Source organism: Bos mutus, chromosome 17, assembly GCF_027580195.1.
Source record: "Bos mutus isolate GX-2022 chromosome 17, NWIPB_WYAK_1.1, whole genome shotgun sequence".
NCBI lineage: Eukaryota > Metazoa > Chordata > Mammalia > Artiodactyla > Bovidae > Bos > Bos mutus.
The window spans coordinates 223121-240016 of NC_091633.1; the positions used below are offsets into that span (position 1 = coordinate 223121).

At 61.2% G+C, this 16896-nt stretch overlaps 2 protein-coding genes across 4 annotated transcripts in view; one reads left to right on the plus strand and one right to left on the minus strand.

Annotated features, from left to right (window-relative positions):
- On the minus strand, nt 1–15061 carry COMT (catechol-O-methyltransferase). 2 transcript variants are annotated; one of them, XM_070385664.1, is made up of 6 exons: nt 14928–15053; nt 6980–7046; nt 5284–5575; nt 4389–4582; nt 4048–4179; nt 1–1990 (listed from the first exon to the last, which is right to left on the minus strand). In XM_070385664.1, exons 3-6 carry the CDS (start codon nt 5573–5575, stop codon nt 1790–1792), a joined length of 819 nt encoding a protein of 272 aa, XP_070241765.1. In that variant the 5' UTR covers nt 6980–7046; nt 14928–15053; the 3' UTR covers nt 1–1789. The 2 variants fall into 2 exon arrangements, with proteins under 2 accessions (XP_070241765.1, XP_070241764.1); XM_070385663.1 differs by lacking the exon at nt 6980–7046 and having other exon boundaries at nt 14928–15061.
- Nucleotides 14960–16896, plus strand: part of TXNRD2 (thioredoxin reductase 2) — a 27989-nt gene continuing 26052 nt past the window's right edge. The window contains exons 1-2 of one of the 2 annotated variants that reach the window (XM_070385661.1): nt 14960–15088; nt 16782–16847. In XM_070385661.1, coding sequence (XP_070241762.1) covers nt 14995–15088; nt 16782–16847 — 160 coding nt within the window. In that variant the 5' untranslated portion in view covers nt 14960–14994. Of the gene's footprint in view, nt 15169–16781; nt 16848–16896 lie in introns of both variants that reach the window. The other variant, XM_070385662.1, reaches the window with a different exon arrangement.

Genomic DNA, 16896 nt, shown 5'->3' on the forward strand with positions numbered 1-16896 from the left:
GACTGTTGGTAGACATCTAAATTTTTGTAAGAAAAATTAAAAATTATAACAAGCAACAAAGGAACTTCCCGTGTCTGTCTCCACAAGCCACTCCCCTGTCGTCTGCTGGGTGGGCCAGGGTGGCCCCGGGTGGCCCCGTGGGGTCCGCTGCATCTAGGCCCCCGGGATGTGCCCCCCACACGGCCCCTCTCTACACACAGAGGCATAGGCTCGATCCTGGGTGGTTAGCGGGGCCCCGAGGTCTGTGGCTGGTCTTGGGCACAGGTGGGCTTGGCCAGAAGGGGTGATCTCGAGGTGAGGGACCCAGAAGACCCTCCGAGGCGGCTGACGGTCCAGCCGGCCGCTTGAGGGCCTTGTGGCTGGAAGGCCAGCGTTGGGGCCAGGGGTGCCTGTGGATGTGAGTGGGCACCGGCCAGTCACGTCATTACAGGCAGCCAGGCTGCCACAGAAGCAATGCAGCTGCTCCAACTGTGCCGTCTTGTCCCAGACCAGGCTGAGCGGGATGGGGACACGGTGCACCCAGAGCCACACCAGGCCCGAGGCCAGGCACTCGGCATTCCACACCTGGCCCAGCACTGCTTGCTTAGAGTGGCCTGCGGGCTGCCCAGGTTCTCAGTGGGGCTCAGCCCAGCCCGCAGACATCCCCGTGGGGCTGAGCGGGGCGGCCAGTCTGCAGCGGCCAAGGGGAGCGGCGGGTGCCTGGTGCGAAGCTGGGTTGTTGGGGGGAGACGGAGCAGCACTCGGGTCGTCTCTCACCTAAAGTTGAATCAGGTCCTTAATTTCTACCTCAGTGTCTTCTAAACAGGGTGTTCGTCTGTGAGATTGGTAGCGACTGAGTAGAAAAGTTGCATTTCATTCTTAAAAGGAGGCGAAAGGAGTCGGGAGGGTATGTTTTGGGGGCAGGGGGGGTCGGGGGTGATCACCGAGGCACTGCTGCCACCTGGTGACGGCAGAGCGCAGGTGCAGGCTGCGAGGGGTGCGGCCGCCCGACCTGCTGATTGGAGGGGGGGAGGGGGAGAGGGAGAGAGGGGAGGAGGAGAGGTGTGTGAGTGTGTGAGACTGTGACTGTGAAAGTGAGATACTATGTAAGTGGCTGTGTGACTGTTGCACTATGAAACTGTGACACTGTCATCCTGTGTGACACTGCACGTGTGTGACTGTGGGACACTTCACGTGTGTGTGACACTGCACGTGTGTGTGTGAGGCTGTGACACTGCACGTGTGTGTGTGAGGCTGTGTGTGACACTGCACGTGTGTTTGTGACTGTGTGACACTGCACATGTGTGAGGCTGTGACTGCACAGGTGTGTGTGACTGTGACACTGTGCACATGTGTGAGTGTGGATGTGTGTGACACTGCACGTGTGTGTGTGAGGCTGTGTGTGACACTGCACGTGTGTTTGTGACTGTGTGACACTGCACATGTGTGAGGCTGTGACACTGCACGGGTGTGTGTGACTGTGTGACACTGTGCACATGTGTGAGTGTGGATGTGTGTGACACTGCACGTGTGTGTGTGGCTGTGTGTGACACTGTGCACACGGCACTCACGGCCACGGCTTGCCTAGCTGGTCTTCGCAGGCAGGCACCTTCCTTCTAGATGGACTGCCACGATTCTGGAAGGGGAGCTGGTCGTGCTCGGGGCAGGCCAGCCTGACAGCCTGGAGCTGAGAAGGGGCGGCCGCGGGGCTGCTGCCCTGAGGAATGACCGGCGCCAGGGACTCATGCGCCCAGGGCTGGGGCCGCCTCACCCTTCAGGGCCAGGTGTGGCGGGCCACCCCGAGTGGGGCTCAGGGCCGAGCAGGGCCGCTCAGGCCCTTGTAGACGACCTTCTCCAAGCCGTCCACCACCTTGGAGTACTCCAGGTACGAGCTGAAGTGCGAACATTCGAAGCGGTTGTTCCCGCGCACGTACTCCAGAAAGTCGGGCGCCCCAGGGTAGATGACGTTGTCAGCCAGCAACACTGTCCCCTCCCGCAGCAGGCCGCACTCCTGTGGGGACAGATGCAGGGCTGGAGGGCATGAGGGCAGCCTGGCCGGAGGGGGTGGGGGGGTGGGGTTGGGGGCGGCCCCACCCCAGCCCCTCCAGGCAGTGGCCACTTCGAGGAAGGGCTGAGCAGGCAGGGGGGGCCCTCAGGCCCTAGTACTGCACATGGCGCACAGGAGGGGCTCACTGCATGCTGGGGGGCGTGAGAGTGCAGATGGCGGGGACCAGACTGCGGCCAGTGGGTGACCAAGGGCCGTGGGTGCCAGGAACACGGGCTCCTCCAGGTCACCGAGATGCCTGATGACCCATGCGGGGGCCGCTGGCATTGGTCACTGGAGGTTCAGTAGGGCCCGACCAGGGAGACCCTGCAGGGTGGGGAGGCAGACCTCCACACCCACAAGCCTGCCCCTCAGGTCCACCCTGAGGCACCCCAGTCTCCACCAGCACCTGGGCAGTCAGCCAGCATGTCAGGCCTGGCTCTACAGAGGGAGGGGCAGCTGCACTTCCATGCCCCCCAACCTCACCCCTAGTCTCTCTAAGCCAGAGGAGGAGCTGCTCGGTGTGTGTGAAACTTGCTCAGTTGTGTCTGACTCTCTGCGACCCCATGGACTGTAGCCCACTGGGCTCCTCTGTCCATGGGATTCTCCAGGCAAGAAACGGGAATGGGTTGCCATGCCCTCCTCCACGGCAACTTCCCAACCCAGGGATGGAATCCAGGTCTCCCACATTGCAGGCAGATTCTTTACCATCTGAGCCACCAGGGAAGCCCTGCTTAGGTTACATCAAAAACCGAAAGGAAATGTTTCCCTGGGAAAGAGGTGAAGGGACAGCCCAGCTGCTGCGCTAGAAGATCACAGCTTTCTCTAATGATCATTAAAGTGGCAAAAAAATAAAAACCCCCCAAAAGGAAAGCCAAGTCAAGCAGGAGGCCCCAGGCGTGTCTTAAGTTGCTAGTGAGACCGCAGAGATGGACGGGGATCCCCTGGTGACTTAGGAACACGGGGACCACTGGAGTGGGTGCAGCCCTCAAATCATCCTGGTAGCGGCTGCCTCCCTTCCATGCCTGGGCCCTGAGGCCGGAGTGGAAAACACAGCTGTGAGGTCAGTGAGGTTGGGATAACAACCCATGAGCCAGAATCTGAAAAAAGTGGGCCTCTGAATCATGGAGTGTTTCTCCTAAAAAAGGAACTTCCCCGTGATACAGATGAGGAAGGGCCACTGGGAGCAGCGGCCCGGCCTGCCCAACCCCAGGAGCAAACACTCAAGGTGAGCTGGGGCTCAACACATGGGGCACTGAACCCATGGGTTAACCTCGGAGGAGGCAATGCAAAGGCCGGCCGCCTGCCCGGGGACGGAGCCCTGGAGTGTCTGACCAGAGCCGCGTGCCAGCACTCAGAGGACCAGAGTGGGGTCCCCTGTTCCCGAAGCCCCTCCTTCCGCCCTGGGTGCGGCTTCAGGTCACGAGGGTGCCAGGCCTCACCATCCTTCGTCTCTGGCCGCCCTGCTATAAGGACACCAAGAAGCCCGTGGAGAGGCCTGAGCGATGGGGACGAAGGCCACCTGCCCTTCCAGCCCCTCGCCCAACCAAGGCGGCGTGGCCAGGCCAAGGCAGAGCCAACTGCAGAACACGCCTTCCCTTCTCTTGAGATGACCAGCCGTGAACAAGTGGTTCTGAGAAAACTGTTAGGTTCCTAGTTGCCAAGGGCAGCAGGGCTTCCCTGGTGGCTCAGATGGTAAAGAATCTGGCCACAGTTCAGGAAACCTGGGTTCAATCCCTAGGTCAGGAAGATCCCCCTGGAGAATCCCATGGACAGAGGAGCCTGGCGAGGACAGTCCGTACGTGGGTCACAAACAGTAGGACACAACAGAACTAACACGTCCGCTTCCAAGGGCAGTATCTGCTGCTTTCTACGGATGCAGGCCGTCCACGTATGCTCCCTGAGGCCCACGCGCCCCGGCCCAGGCCCCCACGCCCCTCTGTGTCCCGAATGCACGCAGGCCAGCCCATAGCTCCCCAGCCAACCTCTGCAGGGCCCGACCTGGCCACAGACACAGGGCTCACCTCCAGGAGAAGCATGTCCGGCAGGTAGCGGTCCTTCCAGTGGTCGAGAAAGACCATGTCCAGGGTGTCCACATCATATTTCATCTTCAGCTGGGGGATGATGTCCTGGGATGCTCCAAGAACAACGGTGACCTGGAGCAGCAGACCCCCACCCAGTGAGCCTGGGGGTCCCGGGAGCCAGGTCCCACTCTGCCCCACCTCTGGAAGTCTCCCGCCCTGCAGACAGGGCTGCCAGCCAGGTGAGTAAGCATGGCTTGGAGCCGCTGGGGTATGACCCCAGCCCTCCTGGCCCTCGGAGCCTGTGCCCACATCCGTCCACCACCTCAGGGACAGCACCGCACCTTGTCCTGCAGGCCTGCAAACTCCACCATCCGCTGGGTGATGGCGGCATAGTCGGGATTGAACTCGATGGTGAGCAGCCGGGCGCCGGGCAGCAGCAGGCGGGCCATTCGCACCGCCGAGTAGCCGCAGTAGGCGCCCAGCTCCAGCAGTACGGACGGCTGCTGTTCCCTCAGCACCCTGTCCACGATCTGGCCTGCGGAGGTGGGGGGGGGGGCGCTGGGGGTGATCAGGTGAGCAGGGAGCTTCCCACCTGCCACTCCCCCACCCCTCCCCGCGCTGCGCCCTCCGGCCAGGCCAGCCCAGCCGCAGGCCCCACCGCGCTCAGCCCGAGCTCCCGCCCCCAGGCCTCTGTGTTTTGGCTTGCGCTTGTCCTCCCCTCCCAGCATTCCCGGCTGCCCCCAGCCTGGCCCCGCCCAGAGCGGTACTCCGTGGAAGCCCCACCCCACTCTGGCCACGGGCTGCACCGAGAACGTGCCCCGCTCCCTTGAGCTGGACACAGTTGGAAGGTTCAAGGCTGCTGGAACCCTGACGTCTGTCCCCAGGGTTCATGTCCGCTGCCCTGACTCCGGGGGTGCCACGCATACCGGCTGGAGTCCAAAGGTCGGGAAGCGGCCTCGGGGGCGGGGCGAGGCCAGGCGCCCCGCAGGACGCAGTCCAAGGGTCTCCATGCACCCTGGGGCCAGCCGGGACACCCAGGGACCCACGGCCCGCCCCAGAGGGCACCTGGCTCTGCCTGGCGGCTGCCAGCGAAAAGACCATACAATGACTCTGCTGTTCCCCGTCCCCTCCAGCACTGGCCGAGGCTCCCTGACAGCACCTCCGGGAGTGGGGGGCGGGGCTTCCCCTACAGCAGTCCTCCCGCGGGACCCGCGCCCGAGCCTCCCCACCACCCACCTTTCTTCTCGCCCACGTGCATGGCCCACTCCTTCTCCAAGCTGTAGCTGTCGATGGCGGCCACCACGCTCTGCGGGTCCCCGGCCACCGCGTGCTGCAGCACGTGCTGCAGGATGCGCTGCTCCTTGCTGCTGCCCATGAGGAGGTTGCGGATGGGCTTCATGATGAACTCGTTCCAGCCGATAAAGGCCCAGCCGAAGAACTGCAGGTCCGTTGTGGCCAGCCACCGCAGCGCGAGCAGGGCCAGGCCTACGCCACCAGCGACCAGCAGCAGGGACGGGGCCTCCAGCATCTGCGGGGCGAGGGGGGGGGGCTTCAGGGCGGGGCCACCAGCACCTGCACTGGGGCGAGGGGCGGGGCGGGGCTTCCGGGCTCTGCTAGGCCCCGCCGCCCGCAGGACGCGTGGGACCACGTGGTCACCACGGTGTTAGTAACCTTCCCGCCTGGCTGACCCACCCAGGAGGTTCGAGAGGCCAGCCCCGTGCCCGGTGGCTAGACCCAGGTGAGACGACCGGGGCCCCGCCCACCTGCAAACCACATCCCCAGGGACTCCGCCCTGGGTGGAGAGACCAGGGTCTCTGGCAGCCTGGGGCACGGCTGGCCCGAGGCTGGACACTCCCCACAGGGACGGCCAACCGCACTCAGAGCCCCCTGGGGCACACACTGGGGACAGCCCGGGAGCTCGTGTGGCCCGTGAGCTTCAGCGGACGGACACAGGCAGCCCCAAGCCGGCTGTTCCACACAGGGGCAGCCTGTCCCGCGAGGACGCTTACCCTGCCGCCCACCTGCACCACAATGAGCAGGAGACCGGCCCTCCCCCTGGCAGGCAACCCTTTGGGCGGGTAGCAGGGGTCCCCAGTCAGAGGAGGGGCCCGGGGCCCCTGAGACACAGCCAGGCTGAGCCGGCACAGGGCAGAGGCCCTAAAGTGGGAAAGTGTGGGAAGCTTCCAGCAGGGCTGTGGTCACTCGTGGGTCACGCACAGGGAGGGGCCGCACAGGACCGGCTCCTCCAGAAGCGCCTGTTGGGAAAGGCACGTTGGAGAGCAGGCAGCCTGAGGGTCTTGGAGAGGTGACCGCCCCTCCCTGGACAGCTCAGGGCTCCAGCGGCCTGGGCCACAATGAGGGTCTCGGCAGGCAGAGCAGGGAGGAACAGGGGAGCGTGCACACCCAGACTTCCCGGTGGTCTTGCATGCATGGCCTGTTTACACCAGGCACAGCCAGCATGTGGTCAGCAGGTCAGGGCCCCACCTGACCCACCTCCCTGATGGCCACGCCCCATGCCCCTCCTCCGAGCTCTGCTGCAAAGCAGACAGAGCTTGTGTGGAGTTCTCCTGCTTGTAGACAGTTAATCAGGAACCACAGCCTGAGAGGGACCGGAGTCCTGGCATGGGGGCCTGCCGCAGGCCGGCCCTGCCCTCGGGGGAGAGCAGACAGGCAGCAAGACATCGCCTGGAATGTCCCCCCAGCCCTGGACACCATGGACGGTCTCCCTGGTCCCTGTGGCACTGCCTGCAGGCCAAGCCAGCAGGTGCCCCACGGGGCAGAAGGCAGGTGGGGGGACTCTGGGGGTGCGGTGGAGTGGGGCTGACTGCACGTCCTGGACAGGTGACAGAATATAATGGGGGCGCGTGGCATGAGGTGGCCAGCACTGCCCATTGGGCTCCGTCCTGCCAGCTTAGGATCCTCAACCACACACCTGTGTGACTTTATCACGACTGTGTTCAGCAGCAGTGGAGAGAGGCTGGGCCACTTTGATGGATTCTCTGGGTTGATGAAAAAAACTAATCAATGTTACACATAAATATAAAAAAATAAAAAGTAATATTCCATTTAAATACCAAAGTCCTTGCTGGACCTGGAGTTGTGAAGGATAACGTAATTCCCACAATGCCTGAACTGTATAAAAATCAGGCGAGGACTCAGCCACCTGACAGCCCAGGTCTGCTAGGAGCTTCACACGGTGCCGAGGACCAAGAACAGAGCCACTGACGTGCTGCGAGGAAGCCCTCCAGGTCAGGGCCAGGCAGACCCCTCCTCGGGGAGACAACCCAGGGGGCCCCTTGTGCTGGGGGTCCCAATACTGGAGCGCCCACAGCTCTGCCCTTTGGAAGGGCCACAGTGAGGTCGCTCAGTTCCCCCAGCGGTGGCCTGAGGTTCCCGCCACCCTGCATGGCTCTGGGCCCCGGGAGGGTGAAGGGCCCTGCTGCCCTGAGAGGAGGATAAGGGAGCCACTGGCCACAGGTGAGGGCTGGAGGCCGAGCGGCACCCTCAGACCCCCTGCTCTGCGCATCCCACACGTATCCCCCTGCTTCCGTGTGTTCCACTCGCGTCCAGAACCTAATTTTAAGAAATAAAACCATAAAACTCATAGAAGAAAACATAGGACTAACTCTTCATGACTTTGAATTTGGCTATGGATTCTTAGATACGACACCAAAAGCACAGGCAACAAAAGAAAAATAGAATTTCACCAAAATGAAAGCTCTGTGCATCAAAGGACACCATCAAGAGAGCAAAGGACAACCCAGGGGGTGGAGAAAATATCTGCAAACCACCATCTGATGAGGGTTTAAAATCCTAAGTATACATAAGAATTCCTACAACTCAGAAAGGACCCAGTTAGAAACGAGACAGAACACAAACAGACATTTCCCCAAAGAAGACACACCAGCGACCAGGAAGCTCATCACTTGGACGTCTGATCAAAGCCGCAAGGCACCACTTCATACCCGCTGGGATGACCCGCCCCGTGCTGGCAGGGCCACGGAGAAATCCGAAACTCAAGCACGGCTGGTGGGAACCCAAGACGGAGCACCTGCTGTGGAAAACAGCTGGCGGTTCCTCAGAAAGGTAAACAGAGTGACCATATGACCCAGCAACCCCACCTCTGGGAGTGGACACAAGACGCCTGAGAGCAGCGGCTTGAACCCGTATTTGTCCACTCACGTTCAGGACAGTGTGACGAGCAGCGGCCGCCAGAGGACACGGACCGTGGACAGAGGAGGCGTGGTCTCTCCGCACACTGGGGTATCCCTTAGTCACACTAAGGGATGACTAAGGTGACTGCAGCCCTGACCCCGTCCCACTGGGAGGGACGTGCGGACACCTGCAACTTCACAGAGGGACCGGGGGGACGTCACGCTTAGTGGGATGAGCCGGACACGTGAGGATCAATTCTGAATGATCACACCCGGATGAAACGCGCACGAGGGGCAGTTTCACACAGGATGGAGAACAGAGGCTGCCAGGGGCTGGGGGCCGCGGGGAGTCACTGCTGAAAGGGGCAGAGCTTCTGCCTGGGGCGGCGTGGGAGTTCTGAAGACTGTGGCAACGGCTACACAGCCACGTGGACGCTCGATGCCACCCAACTGTACACGTGCACGTGCTTAGAGTGGTAAATTTCAACTTACGCATGTTTCACTTCATCAAAAATGGTGGAAAACCAAGAAAACAAGCAACCCTGTTTCTGGTCCTCTCTGTTTCCACAAGAAAAAGGAACACGGCAACTCCGCTGGGAAGCAGGATCCAGAAAAACCAGCCCAGCTCCCAGTCTGCATGCCTGCTGGGCCGGCGCCTGCCCCGAGCCTGGGCACCTGGGGGCCTGCCCCACCGCACCAGGAGGCGCACACTCACCCCCTCTGGGAGGAGGGGAAGGCCGTCGGTCCCGGGCCTCCTCCCCAGGCCCCGTGTGTGTTCCCCGAGCCCTAGAGATGGAGCACAAACCTGGGGGGGCGGCTCTCTCACAACAGCAACAACAGCCCACCCCCAAAGCTTCCTTATTATAAGCCCGTTCTTAAGTGGTCTCCTTGCAGACCCTCCATCACCTGGGATCGCCACCTACCCTCCTCCTGATAACCCCCCAAGGAGCTGATGGAGATGCCGGCCAGGGCCCCGGCCCCCTTAAGCCCAGGCGGGGGCTGCAGATGGCCCATATGCTCTTCAGTCCCACGGTGCACAATCTGCTAGGGCGCAGTGTCTGGGGTAGGGGGGGTCCTCGCCAGGAGTCACACAGGCCTCCCTGCCTCCCCGAGAAAGGCAGGCCTGAGAGCGCGGTGCGAGGGAAGGGGGGCCGTGGGGGGCAAGAGGGGGAGTCCTCACGAAGGGGGAACCAGGCGGCTGCCCGAACTAGGGATGTGCCTGGGCCGGGGGCCTGTGCTCTTGGGTGGCGTGGGGCATGGCATGGGACACAGAGGCCCGGGGGCTGTGGCCTCGTCTCCTGTCCGCTGTGATTCTGGCTCCGGACCCGCAGGCCACAGGGACCACAGCTCTGCCGCTCCTAGGCTGGGGCGGGGCTGGCTCCGCCCAACTGGCTCCGCCCACTTCCTCCCGGTCAGCAAAAGAGCACGTGGTCCTCGGGGGCTCCTGGGCCGCCTGCCCACCACGCCCTCCTCCCCGGCCCCTCAATTCCCCCAGTCCCTGAAATCTTGTGCCCCCTGGCGCCTCTCCGGGGGCTCAGGGATCCCCCAGAAGCAACCAGCTGATGCTGAAAAGGAAAAAGAACAGTGAATTGGAAGCATTTAGTCTACGCCTCCCTGAGATGATACAGCAGGGTCCAGAGGGGCTTTCAGGCGTCACAGCACACTGGTGTCAACCTGCCCCACTTGCTACAACACGATTTGGATTAAGATACCAAACGAGCAAAGAGACGGTCCAACTCTTACATATACTAGTGGGTCTTATGTAACTTTATGACTGATGCATAGCTAGGCATAAATTTTTATGTACGATTGTGTTTTTTTATATACATACGCTGCTTCCCCACCTCCAGATGGTATGACCAGATCAAGTTCTGCAGTGCCTTCCAGGGACTCTATCCTGACTGGCTTCCAGAGGAACAGGCAGTTTCCTAAAACTCCCAAAGATACAAGCACCAACTCAACTGTTTTTCTCGTTCGTGTACTTGGGTAAATCTTTGCTAAATAAAACCAGCTTAGTAAGTGTTCATCTCATAAAATAGGTGTATCTTTAGAGTTGTCAACATTACATACATTGCAACACACTTAAGTCTCCTTGGTTGACTATCGATTAGTCATTTCAATTATAAATTTGATTTTAATCAAAGCCGGTCACTATTCTCTCTTTTTTAATATTCACTTATGCATTTGGCTGCACCAGGTCTTAGCTGCAGCGTTGGGGATCCAGCTCCCCGACCAGGGATCACACCCGGGCCCCCTGCACTGGGAGCGCAGTCTTAGGCACTGAACCACCAAGGAAATCCTCCAGTCACTATTCAGACAAACTTTCTTTCCATAATGATTGTGTTTCAGTCTGCCTGAAAACAGTTTCCAAAATCTTTTTGGTAACTTGAAACCTTAAGAGTTCTACCAAATTAAGTTAAACAATAGACATCCCGTTGTTCTGCCAAAAGTTTTCATTTTAGGTTTGAGGCATTCGTCAAAAAGAGAAAGCACTCGTTACACACAAACAAACAATTTCACTTTTTAACAGAAGATTACCCAACTTAATCTCAAATCTAGGGACTTCCCTCACGGCCCAGTGGTTAAGAATCCGCCTGCAAATGCAGGGGACACAGGGTCAATCCCTCGTGCGGGAAGACTCCACGTGCCACGGAGCAGCTGACCCTGCCTGTGCGGCTACTGAGGCCCGTGTGTCCTAGAGCACACGCCCTGCAACAGGAGAACCACCGCAATGAGCAACCCGCACTCCCCAGCTAGAGAGCAGCCACCGGAGAAGCCACAGCAACAAGACCCAGCTCAGCCAAAAGTAAATAAATAAGACAATTTTTTAAAAATCCCCAAATACAGTCATTAGGAGAAAAGAAGTAAGAGAGAAGTAATACTGTACACACCACCAAACTGAGCCGGCATCTACACCCAGCCCTTAACAGTGTGGGCGAGTCCCACATCACGCGGTCTGGAGTCCCAGAGGGGAAGGGTCCTGGGCGGTGCGTCCACCACACGAGCGAGACTCCAAATTGCAGCTCTGGGGGCTCCTGCTCATAATCCCAGGCAGCAGACCAACAGCATCATCGGTTTGTGCACAAAAAAATTGCAGTTGTGGTTTAAGTTTCACAATGCTGTTTGACTCGCTTTGTGAGTCATAAGATTCCTTAGACCTCAGGGGGCTGGCTGGGTCCACAGGGGCTTAAGAAATTCCAAGACCCAGTCCCTTTCTTATCTAAGTGCCACCTGACTTGCCGGTAGGACTGATGTGCTTGTGGTCGAGGGGTCAGAGGTCGGTCAGAGGCCTGCTCCTCTACTCCTGAAGCCTGAACAAGACAACCTCCATTTAAATTTCCCTGTCACCGAATATCTGTATAATTTCTATATAAGATAAAGTGCTGAAACACTCATGATTAAGAAGGCATGAGTTTAAGTTTCTATACTTTGGCTTCTGATATTTATATAACAAAGAAGCTAAAGACATTTGAAGGTGAAAGTGTTGGTCGCTCCGTCGTGTCCAACTCTGTGTGACCCTGTGGACTGTAGCCCGCCAGGCTCCTCTGTCCATGGGACTCTCCAGACAAGAACACTGGAGTGGGCTGCCATTTCCTCCTCCAACCTTATGGATTATGCAAGCCTATCTTCACAAAAGTTGCTCATCTGCTACAGAATACTGGGATAGGACGGATAATTTGCAGTTGTCTGCTTCCTCATTCTCTCTATAAAATAAAGGCTGCTAACGGTTACAAACTTCAATCAACGCGTGAGAATAAAACTGCCACTAGTCCAAGCAAAGGAAAACAACTTTGTCCCCGAGCCAGGAAAACGAACGCGAAAAGCACGCAGAGAATGTGGAATACGTTTTTGTTGAGGGAGGAGAGTCATTTTTGTCCTCAAGCAAAATAACAAAGGGAGACAGGGCTCCCCTGGTGGCTCAAGGGTGGAGAATCTGCCTGCCAACGCAGGAGACACGGCTGTGACCCCTGACCCGGGAAGATCCCATGTTTCGCAGAGCAACCAAGCCCGTGCGCCCTAGAGCCCGCACTCTGCAACGAGAGGCCCATGCACCAGACCCGAGAGTAGCCCCCGCTCGCTGCAACTAGAGGAAGCCCACGCAACAATGAAGACCCAGCACAGCCAACAAATAAAAGGTAAAAAAAAGAGGGAGACAAATCCTTGTCAATTACAAACTTGCCCTCTGCCTTCCACAAGGGTTAAGTCACGTGCCCCTGCAGATGCTGACCTCCCACGCCCCGAAGGAGTTCAGGGAAATGAGGCCCTCCGTGCTCAGGGAAAACCGGCAGGACAGGTCTTCAGAGAGTCAGTTACTCTCAGGAGCTGATTTTATGAGCCCAGTGCTTGCATCTTCTCGTATCTAGAAAAGCACTGGATTCCTTCCTGGCAACAGCTGCTCCTTGTGACCAGCAACCTCCCGCAGGCTTGACTGCAAGCACTCCCCTTCGTCAAAGTCACACGTACACTGGCCTCTCCCCTTCCTCTTTCGAGCGCCTTCCCGAGCGACCTGAAATGCTGCCTCCCAGGCTGTGGGCCTCATTTTGCCCCAAATAGAAGTTGTCGCAACTCCTGTGTTGTGACAGAGGACGAGATGGTTGGAGGGCATCACCGACTCAATGGACGTGAGTTTGAGCAAACTCCAGGTGTCAGTGATGGACAGGGAGACCCACGCACTGCGGTCCACGGGGTCGCAGAGAGTCGGGCACGACTTAGTGACTGGACAACAACAGAATGGGACCAGAACTGTTTTGTAAACATGAATACTCTTCACTTGACCACTGATCAAAAATGGAAGCGACCACAGAGAGAAATTCTGTCTCAGTGGAGAAAACAATACACCTTGCGGGTCGTCAGAGTCCAGTCCTGCCCAGTCGATGCCCTGGAGGTTTTATCACCACCTGCGTGTCGGGCTGTACAGCCCGCTTGCACCTTTCGTCATCGCCGGATCCTCAGTCCTTCCGGTTTACTCAATATTCGGGATAACGCTCCAAACGTCAGTTTTCCTCATTTTCCTCCCTCCCTCCCGGCCTGGGACTCAGTCCTATCACTGCCCATGTCCTCCTCGGTCTGACAGAGCCCTGCACGCTGAAGGGAGACACAGTGGCGGGAACTTCAGATGTGGGCCACGGCACGAGCCGCAGGGCGCCAGCATCTCCCGAGCTCTGCTCCCGATGGAAGTGGCCTTGCCACGCAACCCTGATGTCTCCACAGACGTTCATTCACATGGCAACCAGAGAAATCCAGCAGATGGCCACCGCGGCCTCACGTCACCATCTAGTGACCTGAGAACTCGACGTCTAAAATCTTCTCAATTGACCTCCCTCAGGACTCAGAACGCTGGGTTACTGTGGCCTCCGATCACCCACTGAGGAGACTTGGTCCCTGCCAGACCCAGCCACGAGGCCTCTTGTAAAGACTGGAACAAAGAGCTGAGTGTGTGTCACGGCTCGAGGCCACTTCTCTACGATGCCCGAGCCCCCCACGGTGTCCACCCAACAACTTCACAGCTTCCGGAAGAAGCGACACGTCCAGCAACACCACCCAGCTCTGCAGGAGGGCAGGAGGCCAGGTCCAGCGGGCAAGCTTGGGTGGGGGTCCCAGGGACCTGTGCTTCCTCTCTGACTCCCTCAGGCCCCGACACCCCACCCGCATTTCCGCTTTCCAAGGCCCGGCGGCCCCTGAGCCAGTCCGGTACCGTGCTGTTACCTGTGTCCAGCATGTCTATCTGACCTGACAAGCCTAAAGGAAGCTGCTGGTCAAACCTCAAAGGTGGCAGCAGGCCGAGGGGCCCAGGCTTCTTCCTGGGAAGGCTGCCAGTTTCACAAAACGTAAGGCCCAGGAGGCCCCAGGCCTGCCAGTGGGACAGGGACACGGCTGAGCCCTCGTCTGGGCCCCAGAGTGCTCCCTCCCTGGGGACCCGAGGTGCTCAGACCCTGCTCTGCAGCCTGGACCCAGGTTCGCACTCTCCCAGAAACCGCCAACCTGGGAGTCCGGGTCCCAGAGCCCTGTGGTGGCCCCCCCTCCACACCCAGTGCCCAAGGGGACTTTCTCCTGCAGCACGGCTCCCTTCCCTCCACCAGCCTGGTGTCCCTGCTGCCACCATGTCACAGGGCCCCAGCCCAGGTCAGAGTCCCCACCCAGGTCGGAGCCCCCATCCAGGTTGGAGCCCTACCCAGGTCAGAGCCCCCAGCCCAGGTCGGCGCCCCGACCCAGGTCAGAAGCTCCCAGCCCAGGTCTGGGGCACCTGCCCCACTTAAGGTCTGGGGAAGCCACCTCATGTCCCGAGACCCACTCCAGTTCTGGGAGACTCCCCATCATAGGTCTGGGAATCCCCAGCCCAGGTTAAACACCCCTTCCTCTGGAGACCACCCCAGGTCCTGAGACCCTCACTGCAAGTTGCAGCCCCAATCCAGGTCCAGAGCCCCCCTACCCAGGTCAAAGACCCCCACCCCAGGTCAGATTCCCCCCAACCAGGTCAGAGCCCCATCCAGGTCGGAACCCCCCACCCCAGGTCCAGAGCCCCCACCCCAGGTCCAAGCCCCAGCTCAGGTCAGAGGCCCCACCCCAGGCTGGAGCCCCCCAGCTCAGGTTGGAGCCCCCGCCCAACTTGGAGCCCGCGTCCCGGGAGGATCCTTCTCCGGGGTCCTAGACGCCCCGCATCCGTGGCTCCAGCCCCGCGCGGACCCCGCGGGCGGCCCGACTCCGGGCCCGGCCGCGCGCACCCACCTCGGGTTCGTAGTCGCCGGCGCAGGCAGCGCGGCGGGCAGCCCGGCCCGAGGCCCCCGGGGCGGCGATGGCGGCGCTGCGCGGGGCGGCGATGGCGGCGCTGCGCGGAGCGGCCGCGCGTTTCCGGGGCCGCGCGCCGGGAGGGGCGCGGGGCGCCGCAGGTCAGCGGGCGCGGGCCGGGACCGGGCGTGGAGCGGCGATCCCCGCGGCGGCGTTAACCGGGGAGCCGACCGTGGTGGGGGTGGGTCACCTCCCGGCTCAGCAGGAGCGGTGACCGCCGGCCAGGTCTCCCCGCTCCTCCCCAAGGCCCTGCCCCATCCCTGCACGTGCGGGACTCAGGAGGGGCCCTTCCCCTCTGCTGGTGGGCGCTCCGCGCTATGCTGGGGCGCCCTGGGGGAGGGAGCTGACACTGCGGACCCCCTGGACGGCCAGGGGTCCTGGGCCCACCCGTCCCCCAGGGCCACAAGCAGGGGTGGGGGGCGCCTCCAGGGTCCTGAGCAGGGGCGGGTCTGGGGACTCCCAGAGGTGGCCTTGGGGGCACCACACACCCCAACCTCTCCCAGCACATCCCTGCCCTGGGGGGACCACGCGGGGAAGGCGGGGCAGACCCCTTACTGGAGAAGGCGCCCTGGGCAGAGCACCGCCCCCTGCCGGCTGTGTGTAGCTGGGGCCTTAGGGCGTGGGGCTGGGGAGGTCGCGGGGTCTGGCCAGAGGGTCACAGCTTGTTAGGCGGGGCGGGGGGCGCTGCTCCTGGGGGCTCTGCTGGCCCTGTGCAGGCCCCAGGTTCAGGGCTGAGCAGAAAGCCTGGCGGGGGAGGGCTCAGGACACCGGGCGACAGGCCTTTCAGGCCGAGCAGAGGGCCCAGGCTGTGAGGCGCCCTGGGGAGCCTTGGAGCGCACGGGTGCGTGCCCAGCGGGCGCTCCAAGGGCAGTGCCCTCTCTGGGGTCCACTGGGGCCCTTCCTTGCAGACAGGCTGCCCAGAGCCCACAGGTCTTAAAGGTGGTTTCCCGCAGTGGGGCCTACAGAGGCCCATTGGTCCGCCTCCTCCCCGCTTATCAGACGAGGGGGCTGCTGGGTGTGCCCCATGGGGAGAGCAGACCATCGAAGATAAGCCCACAGTCCTCGCGCCATCTGTTCACGTGGGCAGGGAGAGTGGGGCTGGCGGAGGGGCTCTGCGGGCCAGGGAGACCCCACAGACACCGCAGGGCGGCAGGAGGGACCTGCCCTGGCTATGGACGGTAGGCACCTCCTCCCAATCCCCGCCTCCCTGAGCAGGGGAGAGGAGAGAGGCCCCGGGCTTGTGCTGATCTTCTTTCTGCCCACGGGCGAGGCCTGGTGCTGGGGGTCCCTGGCTCGGAGCTGGCCGCCCCTGAAGACACACCCCCCTCCGCCCCCCCTTGCGGACCCCAGTTCTGCTGTCTCTGGGCTGCTTTCCGTGGGAGCATCTGCAGAGACGGCCTTCTGCGGAGAGAAGACGGGGCGGCCGGTCTGCCAGGGGCAGGGGTGGGGGCTGCAAGCGGCCTCCAGGGGGCCCAGAAGCGTTTCAGAGCCGCTGCCCCAGCAGGGTCTGCGGGCCCTCGGAGCGGCTGAGCCGCACGGCCCGACAGGTGGACTTGAGAGAAGCTTTCCCGCCCGCTCCTGCTAGGACGTCGGATGACGTCGCGCTCAGGGCGGCTCACTTGCCTTCTCGATGTGGGTGGCGGGGGTCAGTGCATGCTGGGGGACGCGTGCTCACCCCAGACCATCACAGGGCCGGGTGTGGCTGTGGGACCGCCCCGGAACGTGGGCGGCCTCCCTGGTGGCACCTCCTGGCTGGTCCCGGTCCTTCCTTCTGACGCCCCCTCACCCCTGCAGGCCGGCAGTGCTACGACCTCCTGGTGATCGGCGGCGGATCCGGCGGCCTGGCCTGCGCCAAGGAAGGTGCGTGTCCTGCATCCCACATCCGGCCGGCGCGGCGGGGCCTCCGGGA

Bases quoted from the DNA above. Each gene is read 5' to 3' on its own strand.
- COMT (XM_070385663.1), bottom strand. From the start codon at position 5,575: ATGCTGGAGGCCCCGTCCCTGCTGCTGGTCGCTGGTGGCGTAGGCCTG. The intron at 4,180-4,388 runs GTGCGGTGCTGT...CTGCTGCTCCAG, and splicing joins TTGCAGGCCTGCAGGACAAG to GTCACCGTTGTTCTTGGAGC. The intron at 1,991-4,047 runs GTGAGCCCTGTG...CTGTCCCCACAG, and splicing joins CGGACATGCTTCTCCTGGAG to GAGTGCGGCCTGCTGCGGGA.